Consider the following 20,199-nt stretch of genomic DNA (forward strand, 5'->3'; position numbering starts at 1 on the left):
AGTACCTTTGTCTCTTGTATTAGATTATAAGGAATTACTTTTATTCTGGATTATAAAGCGTAAACTGACCCAAACCAGATTATACTCGTATCATTTGCCCCAGAATTAAAGTATTTCCTTAAATAACGAGCTAATATAATAATATAATAATAAGAATAATAATACTTTATTTCGTTATAACGAGTTAATTATCTCGTTATGACGAGTTAATTATTTCGTTATATAACGAGTTAGTATCTATGGAAATCTTCAGGTCCTGTTCTTTCCAAAATCTAAACATAACGATTATAATTAATTAATAACCGCAAAATTAAGTTAATAAAATGTCTGGATTGCTCACGATTATTTTATGATGACTACATGTATTACGTAACAATTTTATTCGTTGTTAAGATGACAAGAAAATCTTTATTTCTTGTTTCGAACAATTGAATAAGTGACGATATATTTTCTTCTATCAACAAAAATATCAATTTTCCATTGTCAAGAAGAAATTTAGATTTTATCGTTTTGATATATCACAATGGTTTGGCAACATTTTTGAGCTAACTCGACATTTGGGCAAAATCATCTTCTCAAGAACCAACGGGCCAGAAAATTGAAATTTACAAAAAAAGTTTCCAACATATTGCAGATTCAAGTTTGTTAAAATCCTGCACCTTGGGGGCCGCTATTACTGGGAAAATATATCTAAACGTTCAAACATTGTTTTGAATAAATTCTGCATCATATGAATATAAAAACAGGGCAGCTAACAAAAGAGCACAATTCGTGCCCATGGGAATTCCAACAGACTGTTGGAAGACCTGATCACCAAAGACCACGAATATATTGTCAATGAGGAACTCTAGCATATTTTTTATTTCGACTTCAGAGTACTTGTGCGTGGAATCAGAGTGGTGTTTAACAAAGTAAGTTTTTGAATGACTGATCACTAGATATGAATATTTCCGTTTTCCGTTTTTGTTGAAGAAGCAACTGTCTATGATGTCAAAAAGTCTAGTCTTTAATTTATCGTGAGGAATGGTCGTGTATAGTGTTGAAAAGTCATAGGTTTTAATGCTATTGATTTGGGAAAAATTCTGTGATTTCAAGTTTACTAAAAGTTCTTTAGAATTTTTTAGAATCCACATTTGATTAACACCACTTCTGGCATATGTAGTCGCACAGAAAGTTTGAAGTTTCTCCTTCACAGCTGTTAACATATTTGTGAGGAGCAAAGATAGGGGCTTGGTAGAGCACTATATATTTTGATGATTTATTTTACAAGATATATGTTTTTACAAACAATTACAATCTATTTGAAGTACATGTAATTAAATTAATGCTACGACTTGTTTTAAGAATAATCTGAGATTCTGGGAATAAGAGAAGGTCTTGCGACGTTTTCGTAAGATATATCATTTTGACCATTTAGCATTCTCGTTATAAAGAGATAATTATTTCGTTATAACGAAATAGCCAATTCATTATGAAACTCTGAAGCGTACTACTACACCACTTGCACGGAACGGTACGAAACGATTCTTGCACGGAACGGTGAACGGTTTGCACGAAACGCTGAGCGATCTGCATGGAACGATGAACGGTTTGCACGAAACGCTGAACGGTCTGCATGGAACGATGAACGGTTTGCATGAAACGCTGACCACTTTGTAGGCGTGGCTTGCACGCAAGGTGAAGATAACGAAAAGTGATCAATCTCATAACTCCTACAAGCAATACAAAATAGATAGTTGGGCAAACACGGACCCCTGGACACACCAGAGGTGGGATCAGGTGCCTAGGAGGAGTAACCATCCCCTGTCGACCGGTCACACCCACCGTGAGCCCCATATCCCGAGTAGGTAAACGCAGTTATCCGCAGTCAAAATCAGTGTGCCAAGAACGGCTTAACAATCGGTATGAAACACGCCAGACAGCATTTGGCCCAATGCGAGGTTGTATTGACGAACTAGATCGTTATAACGACCATAGAATTTGCGAAATGCTGACTTCAATCGAGACTGTTGCATGCTTTGTGAACGGTCTGCACGAAACGATAGGCGTGGCCTGGACGCTTGATTTTTTCGGTATTATTTGGTTCAAATAGTTTCAATATAATTGCAGTATTCTAGATATAAAAAGGTTGCGAAAAAAATGATAATGATTTATTTTAAAATGATTGCCCATGCACAACGCGGTAAATTTCATTTTTGCTTATTAGATCAATAACTTATGAACACGTTGGAATGAAAACAAATGAATTCTTTTTTTAATTTCGGAAACAAAAGACAAATATTAAAAAATGACATCGTCATGGAATATTGATTAATCAAATTCATCTTAGTGTCTTTAAAATACATTTGAAATTTGTATAATACAGAGGTCTTCCCAAAGACAGATATTGAATAAACCTATGCATTTTATATGTGTACGTGAATGAAAACAGATGAAATGATTTAAAGAAATTTCTCGTGAGAAAAGATTGAAATATTTTTGGGCGGGTAGAGGGTTGTGAGCGGTCGGCACGAAACGCTAGGCATGACCTGAACACTTTGATTTTTTTCGGCATTATTTGTTTCATCCTGGGGTTAGTTTAAACAAGGGATAACTTAATGATTGACGAACACGTTGGAATAAAAGGAAATGAATATTTTTTTAACTTCGGAAATAAAGGAAAAAGATGTATAAATTGTATCGTCATGGAATATTTATTATTCAACTTTATTTATTAATTGTTCTATTAGATTCATTGAAAAAGTCGCGTCTGCATCGCTATTTTTGTACATTCAATCTGAGTGCCGTTAAATCACGTGTGAAACTTGTATTTCTAGGCCTCTTTTCAAAGACAGATCTTGAATAAACCTATACATTTTTACATACGTGAATGACAACAGATAAAATGACTTTAAAAATTCTTGTAAGACTGGGACATATTCTCGGGCGGGAGGAGTGATGCATCTAGACATAGAAATAGCCAGTCGATAAGAATATGTCACCTTGCATAAGAAGGGGAAATACAAAACAAAATGGAAACAATCAAAATATGATTGAAATAGATTAAGAAATAAATCATATAAATGAATAAATAAAACAAATAATGACTAACTACGATAATGATCATCAGATATACGAGCGGATCTAACATCCAATTTTAATTAGATTGTTGCATTTGCCTCAATTTTAAACGTATATAAAACTGCATTCATTTTTGAGAGACTAAATATATAAACACCTCTTTTGTCATATTTCAATTGCCCCCGCCGATTTTCACACCTTCTGTACGAATGTTAATTTCAAATACACGGACTAACTTACCTCTATTGTGGAAAAAAAGAGGACCTTAGAATTTGCGTAGAATATACAAGTTATACACAGGTCGGTCTTTGCATTATGCAGACAGTTCCGATAAACGATTTTGATGGGGAAAAAATATTTAAAAGAGAAACTTGATCATACAAATGTAACAAAACAAATGAATTATTCCTATATAAAAATAAAAGAAAATAAATTTTAAAAAAAGTAGATAAAAAGATCACAAAGGCAGAGTTATACATGTCTCTGCACTTGCTAAAAACTACCAAGGGTGAGAAAATGGTATCGGATTTTGCTCTGCCCAGTGGTTTCATAATAGACTGTTTTCTTTCGATTTTTTGCAGATTTTCACTATTGAAAGCCCGTCTTAGAAACATTTTATAATAATTGGTCAAAATATCAACAATGTTAACCTGTCCTACATCCCATGCCGAAATGACTTGCACGGTCTGTACGTTTCTAAGGGCGTGGTTTGAACGATCTGCACGTTTCTATGGGCTGGCTTGATCCTGCATGGAACGATTGTTACACGAAAATATTTACACGCAACGGTGAACGGTCTGCACGAAACGCTGAACGGTCTGCACGGAACGGCGAACGGTCTGCACGAAACGGTGAACGGTTTGCACGGTTCGCAACGAAACGCTTTGGAGGTGTATAGTAGCATGCTTCAGGGTCTGTAACAAGATAACTAACTCGTTATAACGAGATACTAACTCGTTATAACTAGATACTAACTCGTTATATTCGAGATAATGAATTTTTGATAACGAGATAACTAACTCGTTATATCGAGATAATAACTGATTATAGCGAAATAATCAATTCATTATAACGAAATACTAACTCGTTACTACGAGATACTAACTCCTTATAACGAGATAATTAACTCGTTATAACGAGATAACTAACTTGTTATAACGAGATGATTAACTCGTCATAACGAGATACTAACTCTTTGAAACGATTTAGACTTTTTTTTTACTCTTTAGCATAGGCCTATATTTTGCAGCCAATCACTGGCAATGGTGACGTCTCTATACGAGTGAAAAAATCTCGAATGGAACGTAACACAATACAAAATTAATTAAAACACCCCTGTTACATTTGTTTTCAATCAAGTATGCTCTAAATAGAGATATTATCGCATAGTGTACACAAAAATTCCATTGTTTGGATTATCTTCGATATGTTACAGTAGGATAAGGTCAGTGAGCCAGATGCAATATGTAGGTGAATCGTCAACATTTCTGGAGAATGAGTTGTCTATCATAGGGAGATGCATTGGCTGTTGTCATTTATGCCAGACACATGACTCTAGATATGACTTCCACACCACAGCCCAGGTCGCATTAGCTCAGTGATGGAGTATTCGCCTTGTACCCGGGGGGTCGTGAGTTCGATTCTTTCTCATGCCATGGCCACCTCAAATCTACGATGGAACCACACATGTAGGTAGCGATTGCTCCTTTACTAAACGTTCGGCATTTAGAAGTTAGAATCGTAATCTTTCGAATATGACCTTAAAAACGGAGATCCCATGTCGCGACAGGCTTTTGCACAATAGAGACTAGCTACGGTCCTGCGTTCTAAGTATAGATATAAATTCACAGAAAACAGCTGATGACGTCTCAATGTGGGTGAAAAATTCTTGATGAAACTCAAAACAACTTATCAATCAACCACACCATTCTTATTTGTCTCCGAACTTCTTTTTCCGCCATGCCTTAGTTGTGACAAAACATTTTCAACAAAATATATGTGTTAAAAGGTGTTTATCAACACATGCGGGATAGTAAACAATATGAGCAATATCATACAAGAAACTATATCAAATATCACTGTAAACCTGGCTACAATTTTACTCCGAGATCAGGGAATAAACCATTGACTCAAGAAACACACGACTATCAGCGTGAAAGGTGGCGTTAGGAAAATGTCAAACATTACATGTAGGTGTAATTGACGTCACATAAAAATATCAAACGAAGTAGGAACATTACAGTACTCCACCATCCATAACGAAATATCAAAATACATGTAATGCTCCAACATACTGGTATGTTCATATTATATATTATCTCACCATGTAAGGTACGTAGACCATGTAAGATATTATATTTTTTACTGATTAATCAACTTCCTTGATGCTTTCAATTTAAGAAAAATGAATAATGAATGCAATAAACCTTTGAAGGTAAAGGACAGACAGATATAGTTATGTATGTATGCTATTTAGGTAAAATTTCAAATTCATTTTAGATTGTAAGTTTGCTGTATTTAAGAAGTGGATACCTACTTTCTTCACATTTACTTCCTTGGAATCCATCGTCACATCCATGTTCACAATGTCCGTCTCTATGGTTACAATGATTACTTTCAGATCGGCAACGGGAACTGCAGTTCTCTGAACAATTCAGTCCGTACCGACCAACTGAGCATGCTATCAATGTGATTAAAAATTGTTTCTAATTGCATCATATCAAAATGTTCTTGAGCAAATCATGGCCGGATTTAAGTGTCAAAATCATTTAATGATAACCATATTAGACAGATATCATGTATTTATTGACTGGGTCCGATGACAACCGCTGTTTCATTGACCAGAGCACGAACCCTTAGGTTGACGGCCACTGATCCGTTCGAGGGTTAAACAAAATAGCCGTTGTCCGAGGACACAGTCTATAACTATTTTGTTATACATCTTCCTTTTTTATGTATAGTTTTTACCAGATGCACATTGCTTGTTGACTTTTAACAAGACAGTATGATTGCGTATATTTATCAACGTTTCTACTACATTTGTAGTTTAAAGGACTAAGACCTAATGTCCTAATTGATGATCAATAATTACTGTTTTCGTGTTTCTGCTCTGTGTTTCATCTAATAAATATGAGAGTAGGTTTAACAGTTAGAATGTTGGTTCTAAATTGTATAAGTTGTAGATGGGAAAATATTTTAGGTGTATAACAAAATAAAATATTAAAGTACAAATATGAATGTACAATACTGTTTACAGCTTACTTCATCAACTTAGAAACAAGAAATACTTCTGTAAATACCATCGATAACGTATTTGAAACATCAAACAATTCGAAAATCTCACCTTTGTCACAGAGGTCCCCGGTATATCCTGAATTACAGCCTCCGTCACATCTTCCTGTTGTCCTGTTACAGGGGAGGTAACTCAGACACTGCCCACTACAGTTATACATACAATCCGGACCGTGTGATTCTGCAGGACACTCTGGTAAAATATGAAAATTTATCATTTTGAAAAACCATATACTCTTCCGTTTCACACCCAAGGCTTCTTTTACCAATTCTTTGCGGTTTTCATTGAATTTACGTCATTTCTATCTTGATCAAATATTCCACTACAGTTAGTGGGTGCAATTTATTTGTTTTAGAAATATTCAAAGTAATGACAAATGTATTTTATTTGCTTTAAAAATCTTTAAGATAACGACAAATGAATTACCTGTGTTACAATGTGTTCCTGTCCATCCATTACCACAGCCATAGTCACATTGTCCAGTGATGTGATTACAGGACAGGTTGTCTCTGCAGTGTCCAGTACACGTAGATCTACACTGTACACCGTAATATCCAGCTGGACAGGCTACGAAAAACTTCATTCTTTTGATAAGATATCATTTTAAATTGCATTCATACATGAGAGTGTCAATCATACAGGTAACTCTCGAATTATCGCCACTCAATTCATCGCCATTTTCGTTATAACGCCGCATTTTTCTAGGAACATTTTTCCTATTACTTAAAACTCTCGTTAAAACGCTAAATTCGCTATCGCCATTTGCCACAGTGTTTTCATTACAAAAGTCCATTTCAACGTGTTAATTATCTCGATAAACCGCCATGGGTGCACGGGGTCAGTGAAGCAGTAAATTGGTCATTATCGATCTCCAGCGTACACCTGGACAGAAGGATCCCAGTAATTGCTGTATTGAATAAATAACGCGAGATGAACTGTAATCAAGTTGTTTATACATCATAGAAACACATTTCAATTTAGCTATGGCTTCGCCACGAAAGAGGCGACATCTTAGCAGCAAAGGATGCAATTCTTGTCAACCCTGACCCAATCTCTAAAGGCTCGCCTGCCAGGAAACGGCACTGCAGTGCACTCAATACTGACTTAGAAAAGGCGTTGTTTATGTGGTTTACGCAAGTCAGGACCAAAAAAAAAACCCATTCCTGTTACTGGGGATATGATAATTGAAAAGGGAAAACAGTATGGTGCAGAGCTAGGAATATCCAATTTCAAATATTCTGAAGGGTGGCTAACTCGTTTCAAACAACGTCATGGAATTTCTTCCAGAATTATAAGCGGTGAAAGAGCCGGAATTGATGTGAGTTTGATTACTGATGGCCGGAAAGAGGCAATAGAAGTATTGAAAAATTATGATTTGAAAGATATTTATAACATAGACGAGACAGGATTGTTTACCGAATGTTACCCGATCGCTCACTTACATAATGTAAAACTTATACGGTACCAATTTTGATGCACCAGATGTGCATTTCGACAAATAATGTCTCTTCAGTGATGCTCAACCGAAATGTTTGAAATCCGAAATAACTATGCATAAGTATTGTAAATAGAGGAAAGATAACTCTTACATATACAAGAACGATAACTATATTTCTTCAAGATGGCAGTAATTCAATTCATCGCCAAATTCGTTATAATGCCATAATTTCATAAGAACAAAAGGTGGCGGTTTATCGAGAGTTGACTGTATTTTAATGAAGTATTAAACGTAATCTTACATGTGTTACAAAAGTATCCCACCCATCCTGCAGTACAACTCAAACACGTTCCTTTGATAATGTCACATCTCAATTCTTGACAGTTGTTTGGACAGGGTAGATCACAGTTATATCCATACACACCGGATTCTTTACAACCTTTAGATATATACAGAGATAATATTGGAGATACGATTCCTCATTTTACACACCACAACATAGGCCACAACATAAAGAGGTTTATCTTCAACATATCAATAAACATGTCCTTTATATTTGAGCCACGTGCTCTATTTTGTATTTAAAAATTGTTATTATAACTTATTGATGTCTTTTTCACTTACGTTATTACTGTAATATACTTATATGTTCTGTGTATTTGCAACCTATAAGCAGTACAGCTTTTCGAAATAAACAATACAATACACTCATCATAAAATTACAAACGTATTTACACACTGGTTAATGATGTAGTACAATTTAACACACAATATTATGATATTTATGATATTAAGTTACATTTATCATACACTAAATGTATTTCTAATTGTATAATTGGTAGCACAGTATTACCTGTTACAGTTACTTCACATAATTCAGTGATAACTGTAGTTGTTTGATATCCTGTAGGATAAGTTGTTCCGTCAAGTCTTTCATTGTAAAATATAACGTAACGTCCATGTTTGACGCAAGTGGTACTGAAATCCAAGGGCGGTAACTCCTGTCGATTCTTGTAACATAGATACCCATCCTCCTTTATAGTTGTGTTTGATACATAGAGCGAGAAACCAGCAAAACGTCCTCTTTGTCTCATGACTGAAATTATTAATTTTTGATGACACTGTTATCAGTTGGAAAAAAGAGAAAAAGAAAGACTTTTCCTCGATATATAAGCGATGAGATTTGACGATTTGTATCAACTTTCTATTAGAAAACCACATTTCGTTTATCTATAAGATATGTATTTTGATCAAAACATTGAAATCGATGAAGACAACTGGAATATGTAAAATGTTAGAAAAAGAGCACGGTACAAACACGATTCCACCTGTGATAGGTAACCTTTAAAGTGAGCGTCAAGTGAAACGGTCTAAACAATAATGTACTGATACCATTCCCACAATAGGAAAGTGTAACAACTGTATAATACACTATACACTTATGGACTGTTTGGTAGGGAGACATCACACATTATCTTGTATTAGTAGGGATATCACCTTCGGACATGATAGATTTATTAGAATCTAGAATTAAAGTAATATATCAAATATTTATTGACTTGTGCCATATTTAGAATTTCAAACGACAACAAAATCGTAACAACTTTTCCTGCAGATTTAAATACATTTTTAATGGTTTTCGAGGGGTGTAATCAATGTTATCCAAAATTACATGCACTATTTTATTTTATATCCAATGTAATACATTTATTCGATGTTTATAAGTTTAACTATATACAACAGTTAAACCAGCATCAGCATAACGAACATATTCGATTTAGACGTTTCAATAGAATCACACAAAACAATACGTCCAGCGTAAATTTTCGTAATGTATTTAAAAAAAAACACCCAAAAGGTAACCATCAAGCAAAATGTAAAATTGCGATAAATTGGGAATATCTATTGTTATCTGTGACCGTTAATGTTTACACCAACGTCATTTTTAGAATTTATTAATTAACGATCCCGCAAATTTTTAATTTACTTTCATCAGAGTTGTCTCGCTTACGCCATTAAAATTTATAGAGTAGTTATCGCACGTGAGGTAGACATTTCGTGACCAGCCCTCGACCAATAAGATTGATTGTATTATTCTGAAGGATAATAATATTTAGATATTGCGTGTAGATGAGGCTAACATTGAAAATTTTCACCCGAGAAAACCATTTTAAACGACACGTAGCCTACAAAGCAGAAAAACTTACGTAAAAGGTGAAGATAACCAACATGTATGCAAGGTGAAGATAACGAACAGTGATCAATCTCATAACTCATATAAGCAATACAAAGTAGATAGTTGGACAAACACGGACCCCTGGATATACCAGAGGTGGGATCAGGTGCCTAGGAGGAGTAAGCATCCCCTGTCGATCGGTCATACCCACCGTGAGCCCTACATGTATATCTTGAAAGGTAAATGGAGTCTGTTGACATTTGACCAATCAATACCATGTGATGCTTTGTATATTAATTTGGGTTTTCACGTTTATTACAAACGCTGAAACGACGTTGTCTAACAATCTACGGCGAACCGTACTTGCATAAAGTTGACACATGTGATAATTTTTATATCACCCGTTTTCAAATAATGTTATCCGTTGGTAGATACTATCACCCTGGGGCGCGTGCTTATTATTCTCTGAGGGAAATGTTTAGAATGTGTTTTTTCAAATGCTTCTCGACCAATTAGATTTGAGTATATTACAAGAATTGTATCAATTGATATGATGCATTTTGTGTGAGACTTTGTGATACAGCATATGTTAATTTATTTTATGGACAGAAATACAGGATGATACAGGGTATGCTTACTCCTCCTAGGCACGTAATCCCTCCTCTGGTGTGTCCAGGGGTCCGTCTTTGTCCAACTATCTACTTTGTATTGTTTATAGGAGTTATGAGATTGATCACTGTTCGTTATCTTCACTTTTCATTCTCACGATATATTTCATACAAAAACATCTGATTTGCAAACATTGTCATTTCATTATATAATACATACCAGATATTCAAATATCTTTTACTTTCATTTAATTGATGGAGGATTTCTTAAAGTTTTAATTATCATCGTTTACATTTCAAATAGAAATAACGAAATAAATATGAAATATTATCTTTAATCAACGCTATTCACTGTATTAATCTACAAAATACACATCCAAGAAATTTGTTTGACATGATTAATTTGTAGAAGAGAATGAAACCTTTATTTGTGTAATTTTACAGCAATATGATTTCGAATTAGCTACATGTAGAGTAGTTACTGAAACTAGACAGCATGAAAAACTGGCGTAACATCTACATTTTAAATTAAAGTAAATCCAATTAGATGGGAATGATTAGCAAGCCGGTAAGAATATAGAAAGATTCGAGTAATTTCAGAGGACTCATTTAGATAATGTTATTAACAATTAAAAAGGGAAAATGAAACATGGCGAAATGGACATAAAAAGAAAATCATAGCACTTATGTATCAAGACATAGATAATTAAAGTACACAAACCATACCATATGGTTCTCCATAGTCTTTGAACTGTATTCTGATGCTGAAGATGCTGAGTACTCTCTCAAGGTCAACATACCACCATGTCCATTTATTTGGTTGTGTTGTACTATTTCCAATAGGTGCTGTCCTTGTACACGTGTTAATGTCCCTATCCACTGCACGAGTGGATTGGAACTGCTGACATGTTCCAGCGTCTTGGCAGCCGGGTACTTCTTTAGTCTGCTTGGTCTCCTTATTCTGAGATAGGATTTCTGTAAATGAAGAAACTTATTTTATTACTATCTAAGTGTGGAAATGGTCACCTTTTCACTTATAAACATAAATCTAATCATAACAAGTAATGGTAACTGCATCGTCATAATTAATCAAAAAATTGAAATTTACATGTAAAATGTATAGGGTTATTCCAGTGTTGCAGTAAGAAAACGACGTGAAATGCATTTATATTTTCCAAGTCGAATAAAACATAATGATCATGTTGTAAATTTATACAATGTAAAGTACACTTTAATGTACGATGGCAAATGAATATTAGTTAAACTTGATTTGGTTTCATTACATTGTGTGAGGAAAACTAATTTGAAATAAGTAGTTCACTGAACTTTACAAAATGGGGATCCTACCTTGTTTCGGTTTGATTGTTAGTACGGTGTATTAATTGGCAACAACACTGTACTAGACCGTAATACGAACGAGGAGATTAATAGTACAATAGATTTAAACAATATATTGCTTACTTACAGTATCCATAGGAAAAATTCAGTATCATTGATCTCAACATTTTAAAACAACAAGGAAGGTTTGTTTGTTTTTTAAGTTAAAAAGATATAAGGGGATCAACAGTTGTCATATTTCTAATTTTTGAGACATTTAATGACCATGATGAAGTTTGAAGTTTTCCATAATTTCCCTCTGCAGAATTAAAATAAATGATTGAAAATGAATTTCTTTTTTTTTTTTTACATTGATACAAATGTTTGGAAGACGGAAAAGTGTTTAGATATGCTGATTTGTTTTTATACAGTTATACTTGCGTAGACTGAACAGGAGGTTTGGAAAATGATCGACAGCGAGTACTCAATGAAGATCGTAGAAATTACTACTCTGCGGTCAAGAGACAATATGAAACAACGATTAAAAAATGAGTCCAAATTATATGTGTAGTTGCATGATAACCCGCGATTTGTTAGATTTTATGGTAATCAGATAGTATTTCAATAATGTAGGGTCTTGAAAACTATATACATATTGACATATATGGAGTTTAGAATGACGTTGTGCAATATTTCATGCGATCCTGGATATGTCTGCCGATTAATGATCAGGACATATCTTCATAATAATTTCGATTATTTAGTATACATATGGATGCATATTTGCTGACATTTTAAGGATAAAAAGGTACATTTCTTCAATAACTGGGATATTCTGTTGAAATATTTTGTAATACATAATGAAGTATGAACAAAACCTATTATTTTTAGGACGAAGATGGGAAAATCCGAGGACGACTATTTATTACGAAGGTGGTAAAATGCGAAAGCGACCATTTAGGACGAAGATGGACAAAGCGAAATTGCAAGGACGATGGAGTGAAACGCCAAGGCGGAGGAGCAAGGGAAGCTGTTATCCATATTTTGGAGTTTGAAAATTGCATGCTCTTTGTAATCATAAAGGTTTCAGATATTCAATAAGGGAATCTCATCAAATAATGGTAAAATAACCGATATCAAACTATTTCGATATTTGCGAGTTAAATGATATCACATCGCCATCACTAAATATACCGTGATAAAATAGTTCAGGTCAGCATACTGGAATTTAAAGATACCATAAGTGATGTCACTTATACGTATGTAGGTCATTTCAAGTGATGGATGGACTTCCATGGCAGTATAAACCTCAAATCACGGTGGGTCGTTAATCATTTAGCACATTGTTAGTTATTTTGGGCAGCAAAAATGTTACTCAAAAATATAAATTTATTCCTCCATTTGAACAAAATTAACAGTATTGAATTTTGTCTGCAGTTGAACAAAATCGGAACAAGAACAGACATTCGAAACTAGAGTAATTAATCGTACATGTAACTGACAAAAGAAACAGGGTATTGATAAATCATTTGTATGATGTTCCGGGAGAGGGACATTTTAGATGCCCTACTCCTAATATTTCTTCAGTAAAATACTGGGAAAAGGATTTTCTTTCTTATATGATCAGATACCCCAAATTGATTTATTAATGGCATTGTGTATCTTATCACACCCCAGTATTATTATATAACAACTTCCAAAAAATTAAGATCCCGTGGGGATCCAGGTTAGAATAGGTCCTCAGTGTTTCATATCGTACAAGTCCATTTAAATGACTCCAGGTGAACAAAGGAACACAAGTATGTCTTCTAGTTTATTGAACACATGACTACATCACCAAGATAGTGGTAATTGTTGCATGCATATGAAATAAGATAAGGGAGCAGTTATTGATGTCAGTATACAATATTTGGAATACCGTCACGCTCAGTATCTCTTGCTTGTCGTAAGAGGCGACTAAACGGGTCGGTCCTTCGGATGAGACCACAAAAACCGAGGACCCGTGTCACAGCAGGTGTGGCACAATAAAGATCCCTCCTTGCTCAATGGCCATAAGCGCCGAACATAGGCCTAAATTTTGTAGCCCCTCACCGGCAATGGTGACGTCTCCATATGAGTGAAATATTCGCCGGTGGGACATTAAACAATATAAAATCAAAATAAAAAAAATAAGTACTAGAAATATGACAAACACAAGGATTGTTGAGCAAACTTTACAATTATCAGTGGAAATTCGGTCTACCTTATATCATATTGAGTTTGTTAATGTTTAAAGCTCTGCTATTGAAGCATATATAATTTGTTTATACGTAGTAGTTATGCTGCAGATTAATAGAAAATACAAGTATCGATAGTTTATATCTGCACTAATGGAATTTCAAGATCCTTTTAAAGTTGTAATGTTCCGTTTTTCCGCAGTTCGATTGTAAAAACGGGAAATAATGTGTTTTAATGTAGTTGTTATGGTCCAATATTGATTAATAGGAGTGCAGTATGGTGTCACAAATACAGTATATAGGAGTCATTCAAGTAGGTATTAGACCAAATTTTACAATTAAATTTGCTTACATGCAGTTTTTATCTAGCATTGTATATATATATATATATATATATATATATATATATATATATATATACATATATATATATATATATCGGTCAAGTGTGAGTTCTGTCATACATTCTTGATTACATCAAATCTGAAAACAGCATGGTTCTGTATTTGCATAAACTTGAAACCACTGAACACACGAATGATTTATGCCAAGTTTCATTGATATTGGTACAGTTGGCAAAAATTAAAAAAAAAACATGTTTACAGATAGACAACAGACAACAGGTGATAAGAAAAGCTCAGTTGAGCTTTCAGCTCATTTTAGATAGTAAGATTAAAAACATTGGTATCAACATCATAGTCTTATAACAAGAAATGCACATGAATTATGAGAACAAAATCACTCATCATTCAAAAGTTATGAGCAAGGTTAAAGTTTCGAACACATGGGCAGACAAAATTATATGCCCCCGAGTATAGTTGCGGGGGCATGAAGAAACTTGAATCCACACAACTTGAGAATGTTTGCAAATTTAATATGATTTAGTGTGACCTTTCTGGTGTTGAAGAAATGTTTTAATGGATTTTGTAAATATTCGCATTTAAAACTTTTATCTCCTGATGTGACCCCATTTTATTTCTGGAACTCATCATGAGCAAACTTGAATTTTAACTACCTGAAGGTATTCAATATATAACAAAATGATATTGAACAACTTTTAATGAACGTTTATTTGAAATGATGATGAAAGTGAAGTGTAGATCGAATTTCCATGACTGGTAAATGATTAGAACCTGATCTTTCTTGGAAGAGTTATCCGCCCTTGGTAAAAATAAAAATCTAATTCTTTTCCAAAGTTTGTGTGGTAAATGATTAATTGTATTTCATATTTTCATAAATTGAAAGTTTATCTTATCTTTTACCAAGAGATTTGTATGAAAAATAAATGTCTTTTTAAAATACTTTAATTAAATATACTTTTTCCATAGACTTAAATGTAAAATTTTTGGTGAAATAAATCAAGCGGTAATCAAAATTTTCTAAATCGCTATGGTGGAATACTTTTGTTCAATAAACTCTTGAAAATGATACTATGATTACAAAATCCCACTATATATTTACCGGATATGAAATATTATACGTTTATTGCATGATACTGCAGTGAGGGAGATATGAAGATTTATTCACCCAAGAAAAAGTATATTCCCCAAGGGCAGCGATTTTTCTTGGGTGATCAAATCTTCATATCTCCCAAACATTGAGGCAATAAATTGTTTATTATACCGACACAAAGCAAGACTACAAAAATGCATTTTGCAGTTCGCTCATCTATACATTGCAAATAGCAGAGATCGCCCTCATGGTAACATCGCGCCGTCAACGTATTAGAAGGTACAAACAACGAAATACAGTAACATGATAACCAGTTTTTGTGCCTTACGAACTATGAAAGTACAATGACTCCCACTTATTGTAACGTCACAATAAAATGTAGTCTACCTTGGTTTAAAATTTATGCATGGGGTTGCCTTAGAGGTGTAATTTGATGGGGAGATATGCTGTTTGAGAGGGAGATATGAAGTTTTATCAAACCTGGCACGTGACTGTCTAGATCAATCAGATTACGCGTTGCATAAAATTCTCATACTGGGGTATAATAGGATCTTTATGCAGTGAATGCCTTATGATGACTACCCATGGCCCTGTTGTGAAGAATGGAGAGTTTTAAAGATATTTCGTTTTATATTACTATGTAAAACTGTGGAACCAAACTACTTCTGGGCATCATAATCAATATGACCAATCATGCCCCTGCTGTTGTTGAATTATTGAAATGTAGAAAATATTAAACCTTGAGGCCCAATAGTGGATGAGAGTGAATCTACACTATGTCAGGACGTTTTCATGTAAAGTTATCTTTGTTTGGCTCAGTGGTTCTTGAAGACAAGATTTTAAATGACCCCATCTAATTTTTGCCCTCTATTGTACTACTTTCAAAGCAATATCTTAGTTTTAGAGTAATGCTATTTGAATCAAGATACTGTTTTTGTTATCCTCTTTTCAGAATGACCGGATGCTTACTCTTAAACGCAATTGATCCCACCTCTGATATATCCAGGGGTCAGCGTTTGCCCAACTTTCTATTTTGTATTCCTTAAAAGAGTAATGAGATGAATCACTGTTCGTTATCTTCATCTTTCATTACTTTGACGTGATTTGTAATAGTGTCGTACATTTGTGACTAAATGAATTTGTTAAGTGTTGTAAGTTGTGGCTTAGTGGATCAGCGGAGATAGCGAACTAGCACTGCTTAGAATAGCAGCTTATGGCTTGCGATGAATACTTAGGATCAATACCAGCTTGCCACAGTTTGCATGGGGAGCCTGTGTGAGGAGTCTGTTAGTTATCACCGTCATTTCGTATCCCGATCGCTATAACGGATGGATTCGAGCTTGCTTTACTCGGTGGAGTAGGTATACTTGATAAAAAAAGTTATGAATAGTCCCCCTAATGAAATCCCTTGGAGGCAGTGTCGTCATAATATACTGGAGATTCCTTAATTTATGCGACTACTTATTATCACGAAATGACCCACAAACGTCAAATCCCGAGAACATAGCAAGTTTTTACATGTATTTTAATTCTATAAAATTAAAAGTGAGTTATTTTATTTCGCGAGTGATGTTTTTCGCTAAGATACGCAATAATAATTTACTCTCGTATATTTAGGAATTGACAGTAATCCGTGAGTCGTTTGTAACTTCTCACTTTGGATTACCGTAGGAAGCAGTTTCTGTGTTCTGTACGACTTGTATGAACATGACTGGCATTTATCATTAAAGTAATTATTAATTCATTATTCAAAATGTAAAATTAAGTGATTATTCCTGATTTTAGTATCAATTTCTATTTTGAAATGAAAACAAATTGATATGTATTTTGTTACTCAAAGACAAGCAAGATATTTATAAGATCGAAACTATGCTTTGATATACTAAACATCAATCAGTTTCGTTGATATTCATAAAGAAAGCTGAGTAAGAGCTAGCATTCGTAGAAACACTCCTTGTTTCGACTGATTGTTAGCACAGTGTATATTGTGACTAATCTTTACTACCTTACTTCACAAATGAGAGAGTTACTTATAAGATAGATATAAGTAATATGAAAATTGTTTACTTACGGTATCCAGAGGACAAAGTCAGTCTCAATAATATCAAAACGACGAGTGTCTGCATGTTAGAATTCTTAAACCAACAAGGAAGTGTTATTCCAAACGGAAGAAAATAAGGCGATCAAGAGTTGTCATATTTGTAATTGTAGAGGCATTTAATGACCGTGATGAGTTAATGTTTTCCAACACTTCCTCCTGAACAATTTAGTTGACTGAGAATTAGCGCTGAGATAGGATCACACAATGTAATTTTGTCATATTCCGTCACCAGTTTTAAGTTATGTATCACAAATTGTTACCTACATTGTATGTATGGTATTTTAAAAAATGCGGGATTTTGATATTTCTCTTATACTTTTTTTATGTTTATCAGTTTCTATTACCCAAACTCTGTTCACCACATCTCGTTTTTGCTGTCAATAAAAATCTGATTGAAAATTTGTCATTTATTACAATGCCAAATGACGAAAGAAATCTTCATCATAAGATTTTAGGGGAAATCAGATAATACATTCTACCTCAAAGTACCTGCAAATCTAAATTACTCAAAGTCTGATTTCCCCCCAAAAAGACAAAATAACTTAACTAATGCTACGCTATAAGATGACAAATAAAAAATCATCAAAACAAACCCAGAGGAAAAAGATGGCGAACAAATAAGGCCACATGACATGACTATGACTTTTCAACACTATATACGACCATTCCTCACGATGAATTAAAGACTAGACTTTTTGATATCATAGACAGTTGCTTCTTCAACAAAAATGGAAAACGGAAATATTCATATATAGTGATCAGTCATTCAAATACTTGCTTTGTTAAACACCACTCTGATTCCACGCACAAGTACTCTGAAGTTGAAATAAAAAAAATATGCTAGAGTTTCTCATTGACAATATCTTCGTGGTCTTTGATCAGGTCTTCCAACAGTCTGTGTAATTCCCATGGGCACGAATTTTGCTCCTTTGTTAGCTGACCTGTTTCTATATTCATTTGAAGCATAATTTATTCAAAAACTTCTACACAAGAAGAAACAATCTCTCGCTTTGGCCTTCAACTCGACATTTCAATATATCAATGCAGTTTTGTCTATTAACAAGAATAACTTTCGTTCATATGTCGATTTGATATATCCATGTGAGCTCGAAATAAAGGACACCACAGAGTCGTCTACTTCTGCTTCATACTTAAATATTTTATTGAAAGTAGACATTAACGGCAAACTGACAACTCAACTGTATGACAAACGGGATGGTTTCAGCTTCTCCATCGTAGACTTCCCATATTTATGTAGCAATATTCCATTATCACCTGCATATGTTGTTTATATTTCTTAACAGATTCGATATGTAAGAACTTGTTCTGCGTATAATCAGTTTTTAAATCGAGACAAGCTACTGAAAAACAAATCGATGGTACAGGGGTTTCAACGGTCTCGTTTAAAGTCAGTATTTCGCAACTTCTATGGTCGTTATAACGATCTAGTTCGTCAATACAACCTCGCATTGGGTTAAATGCTGTCTGACGTGTTTCATACCGATTGTTAGACGGATCTTGGCTCACTGATTTTGACTTCGGATAACTCCGTTCATCTGATCAAGATGTAGGGCTTACGGTGGGTGTGACCGGGCGACAGGGGGTGCTTACTCCTCCCAGGCACCCGACCCCACCTCTGGTGTGTCCTGGGGTCCGTAGTTGCCGAACTATCTATTTTGTATTGCTTGTAGGAGTTGTGAGATTGATTATTCTTCGTTATATTCACCTTTCACTTGATGAAGTTTTACAAGGGAACTTCAACCATAAAACGTAAAGAATCGTGGATTTCTTACCATGCAAAACTTATATGGTAGCAATTTTGATGCACCAGATGCGCATTTCGACAAATAATGGGACGTTCACTATAGACAGTTACCTATGGGAGCGCATTGTGCCAATGTCAAAGGGATGTAATCCCTGGGTGTTTAGCGATTCCCCGGGTTGGCCGCAGGGGTAGATTTGAATTTTAAATGGATTGTGCCAAACTCTCGCCGCCAAATGTTGCACTTTATCAATAAATTGTTTGAAGTTATACTAGTTTCCATCTTTTATGCATCAAGCATTTACGTATGGTTATGTTGATTATTGTGCTCATTTGTTAGCTGACCTGTTTTTATATTCATATGAAGCAGAATTTATTCAAAAACTTCTACGTGAGAAGAAAAAATCTCTCGCTGTGACCTTCAATTCGACTTTTAGATATATCGATGACGTTTTCTCTATTAACAATGATAGCTTTCATTCATATGTCGATTTGATATATCCCTGTGAGCTCGAAATAAAGGACACCACAGAGTCGTCCACTTCTGCTTCATATTTAGATATTTTATTGAAAGTAGACATTAACGGCAAACTAACAACTCAACTGTATGACAAACGGGATGATTTCAGCTTCTCCATCGTCAACTTCCCATATTTATGTAGCAATATTCCACCATCACCTGCATATGGTGTTTATATATCTCAACTGATTCGATATGCAAGAGCTTGTTCTGGGTATAGTCAGTTTTTGAATCGAGGTAAGCTACTGACAAACAAG

At 34.5% G+C, this 20,199-nt stretch overlaps 1 protein-coding gene across 1 annotated transcript in view; it reads right to left on the reverse strand.

Moving 5' to 3' along the window:
• LOC130053864 (multiple epidermal growth factor-like domains protein 11) overlaps positions 1–17,719 on the reverse strand; it is a 24,525-nt gene extending 6,806 nt beyond the window's left edge. Inside the window, exons 1-7 of the mRNA XM_056161491.1 lie at positions 17,631–17,719; positions 11,301–11,549; positions 8,644–8,886; positions 8,092–8,229; positions 6,779–6,919; positions 6,404–6,544; positions 5,597–5,740 (exon numbers count right to left, since the gene is read on the reverse strand). Coding sequence (XP_056017466.1) covers positions 5,597–5,740; positions 6,404–6,544; positions 6,779–6,919; positions 8,092–8,229; positions 8,644–8,886; positions 11,301–11,549; positions 17,631–17,685 — 1,111 coding nt within the window. The 5' untranslated portion in view covers positions 17,686–17,719. The remainder of the gene's footprint in view (positions 1–5,596; positions 5,741–6,403; positions 6,545–6,778; positions 6,920–8,091; positions 8,230–8,643; positions 8,887–11,300; positions 11,550–17,630) is intronic.
• Positions 17,720–20,199: the final 2,480 nt, after the last annotated feature.

This window comes from Ostrea edulis, chromosome 4 (genome assembly GCF_947568905.1).
Source record: "Ostrea edulis chromosome 4, xbOstEdul1.1, whole genome shotgun sequence".
NCBI classification, from domain to species: domain Eukaryota; kingdom Metazoa; phylum Mollusca; class Bivalvia; order Ostreida; family Ostreidae; genus Ostrea; species Ostrea edulis.